Source organism: Phacochoerus africanus, chromosome 8, assembly GCF_016906955.1.
Source record: "Phacochoerus africanus isolate WHEZ1 chromosome 8, ROS_Pafr_v1, whole genome shotgun sequence".
Taxonomy (NCBI): domain Eukaryota; kingdom Metazoa; phylum Chordata; class Mammalia; order Artiodactyla; family Suidae; genus Phacochoerus; species Phacochoerus africanus.
The window spans coordinates 14,567,298-14,589,895 of NC_062551.1; the positions used below are offsets into that span (position 1 = coordinate 14,567,298).

The window sequence follows — 22,598 nt, forward strand, 5'->3', positions numbered from 1 at the left end:
GACGGAGGCGGCCGCGGCCTCGGCGGGGACCAGGCGCAGAGGCCTCCGCCGGTGCCGCGGCCCCTCCAGCCGGGTCTCGGGGCAACCAAAGAGCAAAGCGGACGGACCAACGCGAGGCGGGGGTCGCCGGCTGCTTCGGCCACTGAGCGGGGCAGGGGCGGCCTCTCCCTGTTCTTGCTCCCTCCCCAGCCCGTCTGCCCGCCTGTCTCACCTTCAAGACCCGGATCCCGCCCAGCCGGCGGCTCGCGGGCGCTTCGGGCGGCTCCGGGGGCTCGAGCGGGCCCGCGGGCCCCGGCTCCACCTCCCCCATCGGCGGCTGGCTGAGGCTGCACAGGGACGCCCGGCCGGCGCGACGCCGCGCGGAGCCTCGGCGGCGCGCGCGAGCAGCCAGCGGCCCCACCCCCGCGGCCCGCCAGCCCCGCCCCGGGCCCCGCCCCTCCCGCAGCCCGGCCGGCCCTGCGTAGCTGCGGGCGCGGTGCGTCCCCCGGGCGCTGCGGGCCGCCTGCCCGCGGACCCCGCCGGCGAAGCCAGGCAAAACCGCAGGGCTGGGCTTCTGCCGTCTGCCGCCCTAGGTTTGGCGGCCTGAGGCACAGGCGTGTTATTTCTTGCTATCCCCGCTTCCGAAGCACCCGCAGGGCTAGGGGCAGGGGAAGGTCTGCACCTGTCAATAGTGACTGGAGGACGCTGCTCTCCGCAGAGGGTGGTTCTTGTAACTTAGCTCTTCCAGACGTTTCCTCTGTGCTCCAAAACTGGCCTGTCGCCCTCACTTGCAAAGCCATTGAACGGATTGTTGAGAACACTCACCTGAGCAAGGTGCTTTCTCTTATCAGAGATGCTCATGACATTCTCAGTGTACAAAATGTCAACTCACCTCCCTTTCTCCTCACGTAGTAAAATTATCAGAATTCTGTTCTCTGTTTGAAGGAGCGATGCGGTCTATGAGCCATTTTATTATTTGCAAGGCTAATTTAGAAATTTTTAATTTATTTTTTCTTTCAGTTCCTTCCGTGATAGTTTTGTGACCAGGCCAATGGGCCAAATTTGGAGTCAGCCAGCCTCATTCCAAATATCAGTGCTACCTCTTATTTGATCTAAGCCTTTGGTTCTTAGCTGTGAAATAGAAATTGGTATCTGTCTAGTAGTTATTATGAAGACTTTGCAAATGCATCAAAGTGCTTACTTAACACATAGTAGTGATTCGTAGTAACCATTATGATTATGAATTTCCAAATTTAAGATATACTCAGTTCCTCAGAGTCCTCTCCTTGTTAATCCAACTCTAAATTTTCCTAGGAAATCTTCTAGACCTCTGGATTTTTAGGTCTTCCCCTCTTACAGACGTGTTGAATCTTCAAGCAACTTGTAAGGAATTCAGCAGAAAAAATTTTTCTTACGCTTTGGATAACTGGTATAAACGGTATCGCCTATTATCCATTGCTTCAGCTTGCCTAGTCTAACCCAAATAAATGTATGTTTAGTACAAGAGAGTTTGAGACCTAACAGTGCAGTCTGTGCCCCTCTGTGTCTACATATATGAGATATCTATCTATTTGTAAATTTTTTTCTTTCTTTCTTTTTTTTTTTTTGTATTTTTAGGGACACACCCATGGCATATGGAAGTTCCCAGGCTCGGGGTCCAATCCAAGCTGTAGCCACTGGTCTACGCCACAGCCACAGCCATGTCAGATCCAAGCTGCACCTGGGACCTACATCACAGCTCATGGCAACACCAGATCCTTAACCCACTGAGCAAGGTCAGGGATTGAACCTGCATCCTTATGGATGCTAGTCAGATTAATTTCCGATGAGCCACGACGGGAACTCCGTGTGAATATTTTAAACTCTAAGGCAAAATTTGAATAAGACAAAGGCTCCAACTCTGTTCAAATTATTTCTTCTGTGAAAGTTTGGTCATTACTTTCTCCCTTGGCATGCGTTACTTGGTATGTGTCAAAATTCCAGGTTCCAGTAATCTTCATTTTTTGGTCTCATTTTAAAGAATTAAAAATTATTTGTCTCTGAATCTGGTGTAAGGTGAAAAAAGCTCTTAGGCTATCTTCCTCCTGCACTTCCTTCTACCTTGAACTTACTTTCAAGAAACTTAGATTAGTTAGAATCTCATTTCAGTGCTGAGTAACTTCTTCCAGCAAGAACATTGGTCTGTAAGGAATAGGCACCAATACGGAGACGAAGTGGACTTGACCAAGTGCAGACAGGCAGTGGAAAGAATTAAGTGTTTCTAAAAGCCTGTTTCTTGAGGTATCGTCCGTTACCTTCTCCAGATCTCATGAGCAGAAGGTCTTTACTGTCACTGAAGGGGAAGGATCTTGTCCCAGGATCAGCATTTCCGTTCATACTGGGGAATAGCAGTGGTCTGTTGTTGTTTTTAAAATTAATGGGGCGTTCCCGTCGTGGCGCAGTGGTTAACGAATCCGACTAGGAACCATGAGGTTGCGGGTTCGGTCCCTGCCCTTGCTCAGTGGGTTAACCATCCGGCGTTGCCGTGAGCTGTGGTGTAGGTTGCAGACGCGGCTCGGATCCCGTGTTGCTGTGGCTCTGGTGTAGGCCGGTGGCTACAGCTCCGATTCGACCCCTGGCCTGGGAACCTCCATATGCCGCGGGATCGGCTCAAGAAAAGGCAAAAAGACAAAAAAAAAAAAAGAAGATGGGATAGTGAGCGAACATATCAATTCAGAATATAAGCCTATACTAAAAAAAAGTTATGTATTTACTACTTCTTCAACAACCACGGTAGTGCCTCCTTCCAAAGGAGGAAAAGAAGAGCTACAAGCCCAGGTGTTACAGGGAGTAATTTATGGTACAGCTCTCTTTAAAGGTCTCCATGGTTTAAGATCCAATTCAGAAAAGGGTGACAACCAGTTGATCCTGAGTTTTCTTTTCAAATCACATACTGCCATTCACATTTTATACTGTTGCAAAGGTCATATATTCATGTTCTCCCCCAGTTCAAGGCAGTGTGCATTATGTATGCCAAGGGTTATGTAACTACAATTTCTGGAAATGGTAAACAGCTGAGACTAACCCTAAAAATAAAATCCTCTGAGATTTTTTTGTGCAAAAATCCATCTGCCCTCACTGCAGGTTCATCATTACAAAAATCACTGTTTGGATCAAGCCAAGAGACAGAGAAGTCCTCAGACTCCTTCCTTGCTGTAACCTTCTGACAAGCAGGAGAGCATAGCGCTCTCTCTCCACCTGGAAGGGGCTGGGGAGGAGCGGGGACACACACACACACACACACACACACCTATCCCAGCTTTTCCTAATTCTCACTACAAAATGGAAAGAAGGCCTGGAGATGGAGAGTTGGGAGAGATGCCGAGCATTTACTATGTTGACATATTTATAGCTCGTTCCCGCTCTGTCGATGATCACAGGTCATCTTTAGGCCTCAATCCTTTGTTATTTCTATCACAGGTTGAACAGATTTAGATATCCCTTATAGTTTCAAATAAACAGCTTTGTATCTGCCTGCCTTGTAGGTCTGAAGGAATTTTTTTCCTTGGACACTTTAATATTTTTTGATTGTGGGGGCAACTGAACTAGGGAAGGAAATAGCATGAAAAACTCTTAGAAGTGATCAAAAATTACTTTTTTGGATGGAAGTTGAAATCTGAGCAGTATTCATTGTATTGTTAAGTAAATGTCTAGAGTCTATTACTGGCCTACCTTTTCTATCATAGCTTTTATATTTTCATCTCATTACATGGAGATGAAGGTGTCACATCAATTTAATATTAGAAACAAAGATAAATTTTAACTATGCCGCATATAAGGAAAGATTATAGAAATGTCCTTATCAAACAGCACCCAAGGGCACTTCTGCATAAACTAGATAATTGCCAAGGCCTACTTGCTTCTTTTCAGGTAGGAGACTATCACATCTCCCCCTATTCGATGAAGGGACTGTCAGAGATCATCTGGGTAATAGAACACCTAAAGCTTCCAAATTCCAACCATTCTCACTTCTATGGAGGAGTTCATATAAACTAGATCATGAAACAGAGTTCATTTGAGCTGATCAAGCCTTTCTCTTCCTCATGACAGATAAACCTTAGCGAGTCACAAAAGGAAGCTTATAACTAAAATTCCCATGAGCACCCCTAATATACATTTCATCTTGACATGATTTCTCTGCCGTGTTTTGAGAATTCACCCATGTGGAAAAGATCAGCATGGAAACACTCACCAGTTAAATTTTCCAAGTGCTCTTGTTCACTGTCTGTAACTACAAGTTTTTTTAATTTGTTCAAATTCCACTCAGTGAGATTTCTGTGTAAAAGGAAGATTAATGGGTAAGTTTAGCTCAAAGCTCTGAAATAAGAACTCATCCAAGGCTTCTCTAATGCACTTGTAAGAAGCGAGGAAGCAAAATTTAAATCATTGAGTATTGACTTTTTATTATTAGTCACTGTTCATAATTTGTTTCAACCAAAAGACAATACACAGCAGAATTCTAATGCATCCCATGTAAATGTTTACATCCATTTTATTCCTCACTCGCCTCTAAGACTTATCATTTAATTGTAATTTTTTTTTACATCTCAAAAATATGTCTGCAATAATTAGAACTTCATTAGCCGTCCCAGGTGGAAACAGCCTTTTAATATTTTTACAGTAAAGAAGATGTGATGGGGCTTAATGAAAATGTAACTTACAACATTATGAAAGAAAAGGGCCTATACAGGGACACACTGGGGGTTCACAAAGGAAAGAATTCAGAAGCTCTTTCCCATGAGGCCCCCCAATAGAAAACGAAAACGAAACACACAAAGCGCAACAGCAGATTCCAAAAACAAAAACAAAAAACAACTCCAATGCTCCATCTTGAAGCCAGAATCAGCCTCATGGACGTTTGTGAAGCAACTGTGCAAGCTGCTTCAGCTTTTTCTTCTGTTTAAGTGTTCCAGGTCCTGGAACCCCACTCACTGCTATTGCTTGAAAAAGAGTTATTCTCTTCCAGCTTTACAAGCAGCCCCACCCTCCTGAGCCACAGCTGGTCAAAGTGTTAACTTCAGGACTTTGTGAGCAATTCTCTCTTCAGTGATCCTCCTCATTCCCAAACTCATGAGTACACAGGCACTCATGAGTACCCCTCTTCGCCAACCACGAAGGTCATGAATACCCACTTTTAGCGCTCTGTTTAAAACAATGCGGATAAAATACATTCACTAGAAAAACATACATATACACATTCAAACTTCCCTTCCCCTAGTTCTCATGGCCCAAATGTTGTCCAACGCAGAAGATGATGAAGTTGCACCTAAATAACAGCATCCCCCTCACTTCCAACTTCTTCTAGAAGAACATAAAAACGTAAAGTATGTCATGTATTAGGTGGAGATACTCAAACCGTTAGTGCTGGACAGTTTTCCTATATATAAATGGGACAAACAAGGGGTACAAACCACATCTTTTAACCCAGCAAGAGGGAAGAATCCCCTCCCAATGTCACACTGAGGAATGTCTCCTTAAATGAGAAAGACCTTAAAATGAACAGATGATCACTATACACAGCATGAAACATTCCACGACTGTCCAAATCAGCTCAAGGTATCAGCACCGGAGCACTGCGGGAGCGCTCTCGGGGAGAGCACCCTTCCTACAGTTCCTTGAGATTACTTAGACGAATTCTCCCTTAGGATTACTGTGGGGGTGGAGAGGGAGCAGAGGATACAAACTACTTTGGAAGAGGGGGAAAATGAGGTAAAAGTGCATGTGAAATTGTCCAAGTAAGTGTAGGCTCACGGCTTATCACCCTGGAGTTATTAAAACAGCCACAGAAATCACCCTTCCCTCACAATGGCTCTGACGATGTAAATCTTTCCAAATGTGCTCCCCCTTGAATGGTTATACTCGGGAAAGAAATTACTGAAATGTGCCAGTATTCGTAGAAATTAAGAGATTTCTCCTTTAGCAGCAAGGCCAAGTGAGAGGAGAACAAATTCTGATCCTAGAAACTAAGGCACGCTGAAGCTTTCAAAGATCTCATCATTTGAAACAGTCTTCACAACCATCAATATCCTAGGCAGTTATCTGGCTGCTAGACCTTCGATATGGCTGGCGCTCAGGTTCACTCTCTGGAATAATATTCTACACGGCACCCTTCGCGTTAAGGCTGTGGTTTCTACACTGTCTAGACAAAGCTATGGGTGGTCCCATAACTTCCCCTCGAAACTACTATCACCCAGGGAGACATTTTATTCCTAGCGTAGACCCTTCCAGCCCCATTAGCTCGAACTGTCTTACAGCATGATCTTCAGCAGGTTTCTGAGAATCGACTCAGTTCAACTAAAGAAACTTGAGCTGCTTAACTATAAACGTGAGAGAGAAAATCAAGCCTCGACCACAAAGAGGAATGTTAGACAAACTCTATTCAAGAAATCCACCAATATTATGTTAATCCTATCACATTTCACAGCATTAAGTATCCATCCAATGAAAACAGTCTGCAAAGACATCTTTAAAGGCTGTTTTTCATTGCCCAGGCACAGCAATTGTCTGAAATATACACAAGTTCACACTTTACTGAAAACTATGCACAAAATAATATCCTTTTCTTGACTCAGTTAACCATTTACCCAGTAGAATAAGTTCTAGCAAATCTTACATACTAAAATCAGACCAGAAAGTTCCCCCTTTAGAGCCTTTAGTTCAACTCCAGCTTGTCAAATGTTAGGAAACGCCTAGCATCTGATACAGAGCTAGATGTGACAAGACACTGCAAATTTTAAGTAAAGGCTTGGTGAAATGGGGGGAGGGGGGAATGGATATTTGTACCCGGGTTTAAGACCAAAGCCAAAGTAGTTCTTACTGTACTCGATACAGTAACGACGGCAAACGTTTGAAGAGAGAGGTGGGCCTGACTTTTCCTTGTCTTTAGTATGTGGCGCCTGTGCACTTGAACAGATACAGTCCATTCAACACGTGCCACTACACGTGCTTACCTCATTCCAGCAACTCAGTGTTAAGATTTGATAGCAGGAGGGGCCTTTCAAAAAGCACTCAGCATTCTCACTAGTTTAAATAAAAAGCTCCAGACCTCAAGGCTTCGATGGAGATATTCATGAGACTGGCCTCTCTGAAGAAACCAATTTCTCAGACTCAGGAAAGGATACTCCTACCCTATGGTGTCCGTAAGACTTCCTCTGACAGGGGGGCAAGGAAGCTACAAGGCTTCATTCCAACACCATAAAGTACGATATAGGAAAGATTTCTTTAACCGTGTGGTCTTTATTTCAGTGCCAGTGTTACAGATACAACACAAATGTTCCAGTTAGAAGAAGGAGTTCAAACGGAATGCCAAGGTCCAAGCCAGGCTCGGGAAATAAAACGGGAGGTTTGGAGTGATGGAGAAGATGACTCCAAAATGCTCCGGAGCGAGTCTGATACTCGCTCTTCTTTTGGGAAAGGTGCTTTTGTTAAGGAGTCTGTACTTTAAAAGTGGCAAACTCCTATTTCCACCCATTTACCATAGTTCATCAGGCAAGTTATGGGTTTAGGAAAAACTTTAAAATTTGTGGTAGGAATAAGGGCATCAATAACTATTAATATATATCTCTTAGAAGTTATCTGCTTTGCACTTTAAGGGGAATCAATTTTGAAAATCATGGAGAGTACTCATGACTACAGCTAAAGAATGGAGAGAAAGGGGAGCTGGAAGAGCCTTGGAAGTTTCTATTACAAATAGAGCACCATATCCTTCATGCCAAATCTCAACAAAAGCTCTTTTTAACTGCATCTGTCCAGTGTTTACAAATAACCTCTCAAGGTATGACCAGTTCTTGGTAACAAACATACATACATGTGTGTGTCTGTGTGTATACAGCAATGCACAGAAAAGGCTACCAGGAGCCTTATGCCTCTTTCAAACATTAGGGGGAACCAATAGAAAAAGGCAGGGCTCCCTAATGTCCACTGTTACACTTCCATTTTCTGAATGCCAGATGTAAAAAGCGCCTGAAGATGGTAACCCAGCTAGTGAGGAGTAAATACCCCACCTTGCCCAGTCCACAGAGAAACACAGTAGAAAGAAGGGGCAACTCTTTGCTGCAGAGACAGAGTGAGTGTTTTCTTGTCATGGATTCCAGTCCTCTCCTCCAGACCAGCTGCTGATTTCCTCAGGGGCCCAGGGAATGTTGATTCTGGCTGTAAATGGGGGAGAGCGGAGAAGTGCGGAGAAAGGAGAAGAGGAGGAAGAGTGCAAAGTAGCCTCCAGAAGCAGCCGGCCTCGACAGCGGAGGAGAGGAGATGAGTCTTTAACAATGCTTCAAGGTCAGCAATAACTTTAGGAAAATCCTCCTCAACAGTTCTCTTCTGCTCCTCATGCCCATGGTACAGTTGGGGGGGACTTGCCAGCGATCACAACCTCCTTCCCAGAGTTCCTTTGATTGAGTGGGATAAGAATGAGAATGGTGCTGGACCCTCATTGCCAGGACTGAGGGGGAAAGTTGTTCACTTCTGCTAGATCTTGCATTGCTGAGCCCTTGTGATTATATGTGAGCTTGATCCGCATTCGTAGCTGTTGCTGTGAGAAGGAAAGAGAATAAAAAATTATACACTGAAATAAAATCTCTAGAATCTGTACAGTGCACAAACAGACTTCTAATCTTAGAGAAAACAAATTATTTTAAAGCAGAACTGTCTCTTAAAAATGACACAAAGGCAAACAACAGCAACAAAAAACCATCTAATACTCCATTTGCCAATGTTATACAGTCAAGCAGAGCAAATGCATCTCCAAGACAATGTTGGCGTCAATCCTAGAACCGCATTAACGGGACAGAACCACTCGGAAGCATTTTCATAGTCACATTTGCTGAGTGCTTTTCACAGAGATTCAACCCTTGTATCTAATTTTCTAGAAAAACCAGGTAAAAAAACTCAGCTTATGCTTTACATTCAGAGAGCCTAGCTGTTTTATCTGTAAAACCTATAGTAAATGTGAACACTAATTTGTTTTCTTCCCAAGGAGTAAAAGAAAAAAATTTTTAAAAAGAGTTACTCTGTGATAACAGCAGTAGTTTTTGCTTGTTTGTTTTCTGGCTTTTTAGGGGTGCGCCTGTGGTATATGGAGGTTCCCAGGCTAGGGGCCAATCGGAGCTGCAGCCGCCAGCCTAAGCCAGAGCCACAGCAACACCAGATCCGAGCCACATCTGCAACCTACACCACAGATCACAGCAACGCCAGATCCTTAACCCACTGAGTGAGGCCAAGGATCGAACCTGCATCCTCATAGATGCTAGTCGGGTTCGTTAACTGCTGAGCCATGACGGGAACAGCAGCAGTTTTAAGACAACTCAATTATGAGTACTTTTACTTTATGTGGCAGATATCAAATACTAACACACTAAGAAAATTTTTACTCTATATATCAGATTATCAAAGGAATTTGTATTTGTGTTACACACAGATGCTCAAAGTACAGCGAATAGCAGAAGAGAGGCAAAGTGTTCCAAGAGGAGGAAATCACACTTTTATGAGACACTGCTAGAAATCTTTCATGGTAAAGAAATTCTCTGAGCCATTTCTGAAAACTGTTGAAAACTAGTCAATTGATTACTATTAAGTGGAGTCAACTGACTTCCTTGAGAAGATATAAAAATGGTACTTAATTTTAGTTGCTAGAGCTATTTTTCATTTGTTTGCTTCACTAAAAATGTCTCTACTTTTGCTATGCACACTTAATAATTATAGCAGTAAATGAAGATTTCTGGTTCCACAAACGCTCTTAACCCCAGACTACAACTTGCCCAAAGATTAAAAGGTATAAGAGCCTCTGCCCCCTGCAAAAAAACTAGACCTTTAAGTTTATAAAAAGAGCAATTTTAAAGCTGCATTTTAATAAGATGGTGATAAACCATTTAGGGTGTCTGGGCTTCATTTATTATCTACAAAAGAACAAGGAGGTTAGACCAGACATTTTAATAGATTTCTTTTCTGTTATGAGTCAGAAAAACCTAGAGAAACAAAGCAATTTTTATTTCACAGAAAATCCTTACATTTTGCTTAGATAACATCTTCAAATGTGCTACTCACCTTCTGTGGGTTCAGAACTTTAATGACTTGGGTGATGGTCCCCGTGTTAAACGCTGGGACAATGCTGCTGCTAGGAGACAGAAGCTGCAGCTGGAATGTCTGAGGGGAACAAAGGGCACTCTTCAGAAAAAGGAACACACTTGCCAGAAGCGTCAGGAAATAAAAAAGACACTCAGATGATGGTTCAGTTAACAGATTTACCTACTACTAGATTCTCTTTGTTTTCCAGATATCAGCAATTCACAGCATGTGGACTGATGATCACTTTATGGTATTTATTTATTTTTTGCCTCTTCTTAGGGCTGCACCCTCGGCATATGGAAGTTCCAAGGCTACAGGCTGAATTGGAGCTACACCTGCCAGCCTACACCACAGCCACAGCAATGCCAGATTCTTAACCTACTGAGTCAGGCCAGGGATCAAACCCACATCCTCATGGATCCTCGTAGGGTTTATTAACCACTGAGCAACGAAGGGAACTCCACTTTATGGTATTTATAAAACCCCATTGTTTCTAGCAATGAGCTGCTCTTTCCTTTCTGGTACTCTTTCCTTTCATCACTGTTCAAAAGGTGAGCAATTCTTTTTCAGGCAACCTCACTTAATAGTAACTGATCAACTATGCAGGCTAAAAAAACAAAACAAACAAAAAAACAAAAGACAGGGGCCTGTGGCTAAGAAAAAAAAAATTAGTTGAGTATAGTTCCCTGTGCTCTACAGTAGGTCCTTGTTGGTTATTTACTGAAAAGCTTTCTAAAAATAGTAAACCAGGGAGTTCTGCTGTGGCACAGCAAAAACGAATCCGACTAGTGACCATGAAGATGCGGGTTCCGCCCCTGGCCTCGCTTGGTGGGTTAAGGATCCGGCATTGCTATGAGCTGTGGTGTAGGTCACAGACGCAGCTCAGATCTGGCGTTGCTGTGGCTGTGGTGTAGGCCAGTGGCTACAGCTTCAATCAGACCCTAGCCTGAGTCGAACAGAGCAACCTCCACATGCCACAGGAGCGGCTCTAAAAAGCTAAATAAATAAACCAGTAAACCAGACAGCAGTCACCAACTACAGGCCTTTATGCTTTTGTGTATTTAGATGGTTGTTGGGATCAGAGACCTAAACCTTTGTTTTCTAAAGCCTATATGATTTGGAACACGTCAAGGATTACTCCTACATGACAGAGGTGAAAGGCTGGGAAGAGCCAGCTTGTCCATATATGTATGTGGAACACATCAGGATCTCTACATCTACAACACAAAGCCCTAAAAGAAAAATTACATGCAGAGCCCTCCTGTGTAGCAAAAGACCTGGAAAAGCCAAATACCATATTTTGTTGAGCGCTGGTGGATTTTGTTTGTTTGTTTACAGGGACGAGGGATGAAAGTGCTATGAGCAAGATAGGTAAGTCACAGTTGGCACAATATAGTGTGTATGTAGCTGTTTTAAAAAAAATTCTCTTGGAGTTTCTGTTATGACTCAGTGGAAATAAACCTGACTAGTACCCATGAGGACACAGGTTCAATCCCTGGCCTCGCTCAGTGTGTTAAGGATCTGGTGTTACCATGAGCTGTGGTGTAGGTTGCAGACACAGCTCAGATCCTGCTGTGGCTGTGGTGTACGCCAGCAGCTTAGCTTCAATTCGACCCCTAGCCTGGGAACTTCCATATGCCATGGGTACAGCCCTAAAAAAAAAAAAGAAAAGAAAAGTAGAAGAGGGGGAGAGATAAAGACGGACATATAGGGAGAAAAAAAATGGAGAAGGACAAAGGGGAGAGAGAAAAAGAGAGGGAGGAAAGGAGGGAGGGAGGACCACTGGCTTACCAAGACTTTAAGGCCAAAAATTATAAATATAAATAAAGATTGAACCTCAAAGCAGAGACTTATTACGTTGGGACTTACTCATAATTCCACTGTCAAGATAAATTATCTAAGCTAAAATATTATTCATTTATTTACATTTATTTTGTTAAATGTAAAATGCCGTAAATTGTAATTAACACCATTATTACATACACCACTGAGAAAATATGCTGCCAATTAAACCATGACAAGGGTATCAATTTTAAAATGCACCTTGGGAGTTCCCGTCATGCTGCAGCGGAAATGAATCCAACTAGGATCCATGAGGATGCAGGTTTGATCCTTGGCTCTGCTTAGTGGGTCAGTGGTCTGACATTGGCATGAGCTGTGGCATAGAACACAGATTCGGCTTGGATCTGGCATTGCTGTGGCTGTGGTGTGGGCTGGCAGCTGTAGCTCCAATTCAACCCCTAGCCTGGTAACTTCTATATGCCGTGGGTGTGGCTCTGAAAAGACAAAAAATAAATAAATAAAAATAAATAAATAAATAAAAATGTACCTCAATTTCAGAAATAATAAAAAGAACAGTATTGGTAAAACCTATGAAATATGCCACTTTGAAGTTTAAAATACATCATTATATGCAAATAGGCATTATATAGTACAGCAGCAAGAATAAGGCCATGCTTTAAAGCAGAGACAGTATGTTGCTAGCAAAGCAGCCTAAGGAAGTACGTGTAAAGCCCTAAGTTGTGGCAGCTAACACTTACTGAGCTCTGAAAAAACAAAAAGTGCTTACAACAGTATCTGGCACACAAAACCCATGTATTCCTCAAAGAAACTCTATGAAGTAGAATGATGATACGCCCTGCCCCCGCCCGCCCCAAACACACACACACTTTTTGCAGTGGAAGAAACTGAGGCATAGAGGTTAAGGAACTTGCTTAACATCACACAACTAGTATTGAAACCATTCTACTGCTTCTAAAACATCTACATTATTCTGGCTTGTAAAAAATGCAAGTAAAGAAAGCAGAAAAGTTAGAAGAAGCCGCAAACAGAAAAGGCCAAAACTGTGTTGTTTGTATGTCACACTTCACACGTCACTGCAAAGAGCAGATTAGCTTAATCTCCCCCAGAGGTTGGCAAAATACGGTCCATGGGCCAAGAAGGAATGACCCGAAACTGTTCCTGCAAGTGTTTTGTTGGAACAGAGCCACACCCCTTTATTTATATACTGCCCGTGGCAGTTTTGCACTATGTCAGCATATGGCCTAGAATGTTTACCACATCTCATCTCTTACAGAAAAATTGTGCCCATTCCTCATCCAAAATTTTTCTTTTCAAAACTTATTCAACGATGGACATAAACATTCCTTAAACTACAATTCGGTATAAACAAAACTTCAATTTACAAAAACAAGTAGTTGCTGTATCAAAAGTAAACTAGATGGTAATGAAGGAGGAGTGTGTCACTTATATTACTAAGAGACCAAATTTTTTTTTTTTTTAAAAAGGCTGCACTCATGGCATATGGAAGTTCCTAGGCCAGGGACTGAATCCAAGCTGCATGGCAACACCAGATCTTTTAACCCACTGCACTAGGCCGTGGATTGAACCCATGCCTCTCTGCAGCTAACTGAGCTGCTGTGGTTGGATTCTTAATCCACTGTACCACAGTGGGAACTTCAAGTCTCTCATCTTGTTTTAACTTTAATTCCATGTTAGAACAGTGTTTTTTAGGTCTTTACCACTGTATCGCTGCACTCCAATCCATCCTCAATGCCCTGAGCATTAACGACCTACCTTGTAGAATTCGCTCTCTCACTACTATTAGAATGTCCTTCCTTTATCCTATGATACTAATTGTAGGAATATTTATGACCAAGCAAGAAGTATTCCTTAAAAATGACATGCTTCAATGAATCATAATAGTCACATTATTGCTAGCTTGAGTTAGCCTGCAAATTTAATCTCTAAACATTAAAATATACCCCTTATCAAATGCATAACAAATAATCAGCCAATCTTTAATCCAAGGATAAAGGCCAAGAAGACAAATTAGAGTACCTTTGGTACTGCAGCCTGAAAGACAAAGTCTGTCATGTCCAGCTCTGTGCTGTTGGAGGCCTGTATCGTTATCACTGTGACACTGGGGTTGGTGTTTGATCGTTCAAAGGTGAATTCTATCTTCAAGCCATTCTTACTGTACGCTGTGATGGAAGGGATGCCTGGAAAAGCACAGGGAGATGAGTCTACTTGAGTCTGCCTAATGCTTACAAAATTATGACTTCCTTTCTTCAGTAGCGACCTCTCATTGCTCTAATGATGATAAACACCAGTAATCATACCTGTAGCGATGTCATTGAAGAGAGGCTGTGAGGAAAGCCCATCCAACAAGAAGGGGGGCTGGGATATCTGTGGGACTGAAGCAGGGGCAGGAGCAGCAGATGGAGCACCTACACGAAACAGCCCAAAGTTAAGTCAATCTTAACCAGCATGACAAATCTCACCAAGAAAACACAGAAGAAATCTATTATATCTCAAATTAATGGAAGGAGCCTGAAGCAAGATGCAAAAAGCTTAAACTATATAAAGGGAAAGAACTAAAAATTCAAAAACTTAAAAATGAGTAACTTCTATTCGTTAAAAAGACAAACAACTAGACCAAAGGCAGAAGAAAATGCCTGCTACAAAAAAACCAGATGAGTATACAGAGCTATAAATATCTTCCACAAATCAATAAAGAAAAAAGGTAACTCAGTTGTATTTATTGATCGTCTTTTTTTTTCTTTCTGCTTTTTAGGGCGCATCTGTGGCATATGGAAGTTACCAGGCCAGGGGTTGGATCGGAGCTATAGCTGCTGGCCTACACCACAGGAAAGCCAGATCCGAGCTGTGTCTGCAACCTACATCACAGCTCACGACAACGCCGGATTCTTAACCCACTGAGCAAGGCCAGGGATCGAACCCTCATCTTCATGGGTACTAGTCAGGCTCAGGTTGGTTATCGCTGAGTCACAAAAGGGACTCAAGAGTAAGAAAGATGAACAAGCAACTCGAAGAAGGAATCTGAATGAAAAGGCAATCTTATGAACGAGATACTCAATCTTAAGAGTAATTAGGGACATGAAATCAAAATCACAATGAGATACTACTTCATATCCTCCAGAACGGTGAACTTTTCAATGTCTGGTAACACTAGACACTGGTAGAGAATACGGAGCAATGGGGACTTATAACCTCTGCCATAGGGACACAAACTGGTACAAGCAAGGAACAATTTGGCATCAGGAGAGATGAACCTGAGTATAACCTTTAAACTAAAGGTTCCCAACCTTAAAACTAATGAAATTTCAGACTAGGTAAGTCTTTGCTGTAGGGGCTTTCGTGTGCACTATAGCATGCTTAACAGCAGTGCTGGCATGCTCCCAGTTCTGACAAGCAAAAACACCTTCATACACTGCCAGCCCCTCATGGGCAAAAATCTCAGTTGAGAACCACTGCTTTCTTAGGAATGCTTTTGATTTTATCCTTGCATATATACACAGGGAGACATGTACAAAAAGTGTGCCAAACAAGATAATTTCTTTTTTTTTTTTTTCGGCTGCACCTGTGGTATATGAAAGCTCCTGGGCAATGCCAGATCCTTAATCCACTGCGCCAGGGCGGGGATGGAACCCGCACCACAACAGAGACAATGCTGGATCATTAACCCATCCATCACAGCAGGAACTCTGCAAGATCATTTCTAACAATTAATGCTAGAAATAATCAAAAGGTCCATCATCAAGATAATGGGTTGTATAGCAAAGAAAAACCATAAACAAAACAAAGAGAAAAAAGAAAACAAAACAAAAAACAAAAACAAAACTCTGTACTGGAAGAAAATATTTCCAAAACAATGTGATTGACAAGGGCTTAATTTCCAAGAGGTACAAAGAAACTCAAACAATTCAATAAGGAAAAAAACAACCCACTCAAAAAATGGGCAGAAGACCTAAGTAAACATTTCTCCAAAGAAGACATACAGATGGCCAAAAGGCACATGAAAAGATGCTCAACATTGCTAGTTATTAGAGAAATGCAAATCAAAACTACAACGAGGTAGCATCTCACAACAGTCAGAATGGCCACCATTAAAAAGTCTAAAAAACTGCTGGAGAGGGTGTGGAGAAAAGGAAGCCCTCCTATACTGTTGGTGGGAATGTAAACTGGTGCAGCCACTATAGAAAGCAGGATAGAGGTTCTCTAAAAAACTAAAATACAGTTGCCACATGATCCAGCAATCCCACTCCTGGGCATATATCCAGACAAAAGTATAATTCAAAAAAAGACACATGCACCCCAATATTCATGGGATAACTATTTACAATAGCCAAGACATAGAAGCAACCTAAATGTCCATCAACAGATGAATGGATAAAGAAGATGTGATATATTAGAATACTACTCAGCCATAAAAAAGAGTGAAATAACGCCATCTGCAGCAACATGGATAGACCTATAGATTATTATGCTAGGTGAAGTATGTCAGAAAGAGGAAGACAAATAACATCACTTACATGTGGAATCTAAAATATGACACAAATGAACTTATTTATGAAACAGACTTACAGACACAGACAACAAGCTTGTGCTTACCAAAGCGGAAGGGGGTGAGGGAAAGATAAATTAAGAGTTTGGGATTAGCAGATACAAACTACTATATACAAAATAAACAACAAAGTCGGACTGTACAGCACAGAGAACTATACTCAATATCCTATAATAAACCATAACAGAAAAGAATATGAAAAAGCTTACAACTGAATCATTTTGCTGTACACCAGAAACTAACACAACATTGTAAATCAACATTTCAATTAACAAAATAAAAAGTAAAAAATGTTTTAAGTTAAAGAAAAAGATAACAGGTAAGTATATCGTGGTGCATTGACAAAATCCTATACATACACAAACAACAGTAAAAGTATGAATGCACTAGAAATACACATAACATGGATTATTCAAAAATACGATGTTTAGCAAAAAAGGTACAAAAGTACACATTTGGTTGGATATGAATTCTAAAAAGGCAAAAAAATGGCAAAACAATATTACACACTGTTTCATTCTAGAAACACACAGGAATGGGAGAAACACCAAAGCCAACACTGTTTTAGGATAGTGAGTAGTTACCTCTGGGATCAAGCTTGAAGGAGATGAGGGGAAGTACATAAGGAATGGGGAAAAGAAATCACCAGACTACCATTTTTACTTGATCTTCCCAAATAAGAACAAGTTAAGGAAGGCAAGTAATACAATATAACCATAAAGTGACAGAAAACAAGATTCTGAGAAGAGGCAAAAGAAAATTCAACAAAGGAGAATGCATTTTATGCTTAAGGAGATTCAAACTATTTATGAAATTAACTGAATTACACCATTTTCAAAAGCACTAACAAAATGAAACAGAGAAAGGCTGAATTAGCTTTCAAAAAATGTCCAAGTAAACTTAGGGGGAAAAAATGACATACTAAAAATTACCAAGAGGTAGAAATACAAATGGCTAAGCAAAGCACAGGAGCTAAAACAAATGTGAACAAACACCTCAGGATATGCAGTCAAATAGATCACCAATGAAGAATATAAAGAAACATTCAAATAGTTATACTAGTTTTTATAAACCTAATGTAGTAATTTCCCCACATTTTCCATTTTCAAAGCAATTTAGAAATGTGTTCCCATGGGAAACCACAGGCTACCCAAGACACAGACAGGAAAACTCATTGCTCCATTTCTCTAAAAGCACATCTAAATTTATTTCCTAATTTCTACTATGCATTAGGATATAACTATAATGATGGCTTAGAGAATTTAGAACTCAAAATTTTTACTTAAAAATATAAGGGCACAGTAGGTATTGCATCAGCTTCATAAAAATGCAAGGGCAGCTCCAATATGACCCCTGGCCTGGAAACCTCTATATGCCATGGGTATGGCCCTAAAAAGCAGAAAGAAAAAAAAAAAAAGGAAAGAAAATGGAAAAACGTGTTTAAAACATTATGAATATGGAAGAAAAATCTAGGCTTTTTAACATTTTACTTTGTCATATAACACTAGAAAAAAAAGAAGGTAAGAAAAAAAAAAAAGGAGTTCCCGCTGTGGTGCAAAGAGATCAATGGCATCTTTGAAGCACCAAAGACACAATTTCAATCCCCACCCAGAACAGTGGGTTAAAAGATCCAGTGTTATAGCAATTGTGGCGTAGGTCACAACTTTACCTTGGATCTGATCCCTTGCTCCAGGAACTCCATATGCCATAGAGAACCATCCCCCAACCCCGAAAAAGAGAAAAAGAAAGAAGATCTCAGGATAGTCCTGCTATCATGAGATAGCAGAGAAAACTATGTCCAATCACTTGTGATAGAACATAATGAAAGATAATATGAGAAAGACAGTGTGTAGAGAGATATATGACTGGGTGACACTGCTGTATAGCAGAAATTGACAGAACAGTGTAAATCAACCACAATAAAATTCTTTAAAAAAGACCTCATGATAAATGAATTAAAGGATACAAAAGGAGTGTGCAAAAGGGAAATCCATGCATAATGCAAACATGGATAAATATAAGACATTCCCTGTGACTGAAAAAATAAAAATGAACAAAATGATAGGACCAGTCTGTTACCCATTAGGGTATCTTAAAAGTGGTAATATAGGAGTTCCTGTTGTGGCTCTGTGGTAATGAACTCAACTAGTATCCATGAGGATGCGAGTTCAACCCCCTGACCTTGTTCTATGGGTTAAAGATCCAGTGTTGCTGTGAGCTGCAGTGTAGGTCGCAGACACGGCTCAGATCTGGCATTGCCATGGATGTGGCTGTGGCTGGCAGCTGCAGCTCCAATTTGACCTCTAGCTTGGGAACTTCCATAGGCCGTGGGTGTAGCCCTAAAAAGCAAAAAAAAAAAAAAAGCAATATATAATATTTAGAACCATATAGTGAAAATCGTGGGCATATACACCAAGGACAAAATAAATAACATTTACCAAGTACCTACTATGTGCCACATATGCACTAAGTCATCGTTCCTCACAAATACTCTATAATAAGTATTTGTCATTCTTCTTTTTTCTTTTCTTGTTTTTCAGGGCTGCCCCCGCGGCATATAGAGGTTCCCAGGTTAGGGGTCTAATCGGAGCTGTAGCCGCCAGCCTACACCACAGCAATGCAGGATCCGAGCCGTGTCTGCAACCTACACCACAGATGATGGCAACACCGTATCCTTAACCCACTGAGCAAGGCCAGGGATTGAACCCACAACCTCATGGTTCTTATTTGGATTCGTTAACCACTGAGCCACGATGGGAACTCCAGTATTTATCATTCTTATTTTAATCAGAATCAGAAAGATTAAGCCTAATGATGGTATCTATTGAGTCATTAGTTATAAGAGAAATCTAGAAACAAACAAAATGCCCAATAGCAAGGAACTCGGTAAAGAAGGGTACAAACTTCTTAATGAAATATTAGACAACCACTTAAAATTATAATTGTGGGAGTTTCCATTGTGGCACAGTAGTTAACGAATCTGACTAGGAACCATGAGGTTGAGGGTTTGATCCCTGGCCTTGTTCAGTGGGTTAAGCATCCAGCGTTGCTGTGAGCTGTGGTGTAGGTCGCAGACGCAGCTCAGATCCCACGTTGCTGTGGCTGTGGTGTAGGCTGGCAGTTGTAGCTCAGATATGACCCCTAGCCTGGGAACCTCCATATGCCACAGGAGTGGCCCTAGAAAAGGCAAAAAAACAATAAATAAATAAATAAATATAAATAAAATTATAATTGTGAAGATTATGTACTAACATGGAAATGCTAATATGTTACTAAGTAAAGCCTATCATGTTTTAACCATGGGGTATTTTTTTGCTTTTCCATATATCCAGGATAGCTCTGGCATCTGAGGACTTGAAATTGACTATTTGTGAATGAATGACTGTAAGCATATGACAAGTAACATTCTGGAATACTGTTAAGACATAAACATAAACCATAAGCTCTGGGAGACTGCTGTGTTAGGAAAAAACTGTTCAGTCTGTGAAAGCCAGTCTAGATGAGTGCTCAACATTCTTATCCTTTAGCTGTTTCCTACTTAAGGCCAGGGATTGAACTTGCATCTTCATGGATACTAGCCGAGTTCATTACCGCTGAGCCACAACAGGAATGTGTTATTACTCTCACTATACTTTTAAAGAAGTCACTCCAGAAAGAAAGTATATGCTAGAGATTTTTGTCTCTCCTGAATCATGTTCACAGTGTCTCTGAACACATTAATTACAAATATCTACTATATATAAACAAAGAAAAGATACTCTCCAATGAAAAGTTATTTTGAATATTATAATCATGGACGATTTTCTCCTTCCATTGCTTTAATACCAGAGAGACAGAGAGGAAGAGAGAGAGGGAGAAAAATGGGTTAATTATCTCTCCACTCTCCACCAATAGCCAAAGCTCTTGAAAACTAACCAGGAGTAGACAGAAATCTAGAAAAAAGTGATGTATTTCTTGGGACATATTTCTTTTCTAGCCTGAGACAGTCCTTTCTATCTTAAAATACTATGAGTAATATATTCTCCAAAAAATTAAAAAGCAGACTTTAAGGAAACCCTACAAATTATCTCTAGAGCATTAGCGTAGCAACTAATATACCAGATATTGTGAAGATTCTTGCTTTTCACTTAGCCTCTCCTATCTTCAATTGTTTCCTGTGCTAGAAAGTCTATGCTCAGTGCAGTGTTGCCCTGAGGTCCATATACCTCGCCAAGCAGGAAAAAGCTCTAGCTCTAATCTTGTCTCACCTGTAAGGTTGATGTCTCCCAGCAAATCAAGAAGTTCTCCACCAGCAGAAGCTGGTTTGCTTGTAGGTGCAGTTGGAATAACAGGTGTTATATCATTTCCTCCCAACAAATCCAATAAATCATTGGCCTAAACAAGGAAATAAGACTCATCCATTAGTTACTATCTAATCTGTATCTAATGCAAAGCCCTTTCAATGCTTAAAAATAAGGAAGAGAACAATCAATCAATCCAGGAACATTGAAGGGAATCAGCTAAGAGACAGGTTCTGAGGAAACTATGATCATGAGGATCCCCAGATAAGCAAGCAAAAAGCTACCTGGCTGGTGGGCTGTGGCCCAGAGGGTGGTGGTTTGGTCTCTAGAGGAGCTGGTTCTGTCTCTCCGTTTGTCTGCACAATCTCAGTAGGGCCATTTGTGGTCACTTTTTCCATAACAGGCATTCTCTCAAGCAGGGCAGACCTGGAATAATCTGAAGTGGTTAAATTCTAGGCAGTTAAACTGGATCCCCCACCCAAAATAATCAGTGTAACTATACTGGAGCCAAACATGGAGAGACACAGCCCCTCCCCACTTTCCAACACATACACTAAAATAGAAGCTGGATTATAAGAATACATGACCTAAATTCCTGGCTGGATTAAGGGCAGGCAAGAAACCTTGACTGAACAAACTGTTCACCTAAATCCCCAGAGACTGGGATTTCTCAGTGAGATAGAAACTGGAATGAAAGAAATGTAAGTAAGTAGGTATTAGCAGCTTCAAGTCAGATACTACATAAAAGTAGGGTGAGAAAAAGATAACACACACCAGGAGTTCCCACTGTGGCTCAGCAGTAACAAACTAGACTAGGATCCATGAGGACATGGGTCTGATCCATAGCCTTGTTCACTGCCATTAGGGATCTGGCATTGCCGTGAGCTGTGTTAGGTCGCAGACGTGGCTGGGATGCAGAGTTGCTGTGGCTGTGGTGTAGGCTGGCAGCTGCAGCTTTGATTCAACCCCCTAGCGTGGGAACCTCCCTATGCCACAGGTGCGGTCCTAAAAAAAAAAAAAAAAAAGGTGACACATCAAAATATTAATAGTAATGGTATATGAATGAGATTCTCTTGAGAAAAAACAACTCCTACTTCTTCACCAAATAAAATGGAAAATGAGGAGTTCCCGTCGTGGTGCAGTGGTTAACGAATCTGACTAGGAACCATGAGGTTGCGGGTTCGGTCCCTGCCCTTGCTCAGTGGGTTAACGATCCGGCGTTGCTGTGAACTGTGGTGTAGGTTGCAGACGCGGCTCGGATCCCGCGTTGCTGTGGCTCTGGCGTAGGCCGGTGGCTACAGCTCCAATGCAACCCCTAGCCTGGGAACCTCCATATGCCGCGGGATCGGCCCAAGAAATAGCAACAACAACAACAACAAAATAAAATAAAATAAAATAATAAATAAATAAAATGGAAAATGAGGCAAACTTTCCACATTAAAAGAAGGGGGAGAAGGGAAATGAAAAAACGTAATTCACTTATTTCTTCAGAGGCTAGGCAAAATAGAACATGGACAAAACTGGAGTTCCCAAAGTGGCTCAGTGGAAATGAACACGACTAGTATCCATGAGGATGCAGGTTCGATCCCTGGCCTTGCTCAGTGGGTTAAGGATCCAGCGTTGCCATGAGCTGTGATACAGACTGGCAGCTGTAGCTCTGATTAGACCTCCAGCCTGAGAAGCTCCATATGCTGCACCTGCGGCCCTAAAAAAAAAAAAAAAAAGAAGAAGAAGAAGAAGAGGAGGGACAAAACAGAAGCAGTCAAGCAAAGAGAACAAAATGGAGTTGGGAAGCCCAGTTAATAAAGTATGAGGAATGACTCTCTTTTACGGGTTATCATGACAATTTGGGATGCTACATGCTTTGCTTA

General features: G+C 41.6%; 2 protein-coding genes across 3 annotated transcripts in view; both read right to left on the reverse strand.

Moving 5' to 3' along the window:
- Positions 1-340, reverse strand: part of PHLPP2 (PH domain and leucine rich repeat protein phosphatase 2) — a 79,680-nt gene extending 79,340 nt beyond the window's left edge. The window contains exon 1 of the mRNA XM_047789785.1: positions 212-340. Within this exon, the coding sequence (XP_047645741.1) occupies positions 212-310 (99 nt within the window). The 5' untranslated portion in view covers positions 311-340. The remainder of the gene's footprint in view (positions 1-211) is intronic.
- A 4,055-nt stretch (positions 341-4,395) lies between these two features.
- AP1G1 (adaptor related protein complex 1 subunit gamma 1) overlaps positions 4,396-22,598 on the reverse strand; it is an 89,978-nt gene continuing 71,775 nt past the window's right edge. For both annotated transcript variants that reach the window (XM_047788945.1, XM_047788946.1), the window contains 6 exons: positions 21,012-21,153; positions 20,695-20,821; positions 14,202-14,309; positions 13,921-14,081; positions 10,060-10,158; positions 4,396-8,548 (listed from right to left, as the gene is read on the reverse strand). In XM_047788945.1, coding sequence (XP_047644901.1) covers positions 8,447-8,548; positions 10,060-10,158; positions 13,921-14,081; positions 14,202-14,309; positions 20,695-20,821; positions 21,012-21,153 — 739 coding nt within the window. In that variant the 3' untranslated portion in view covers positions 4,396-8,446. The remainder of the gene's footprint in view (positions 8,549-10,059; positions 10,159-13,920; positions 14,082-14,201; positions 14,310-20,694; positions 20,822-21,011; positions 21,154-22,598) is intronic.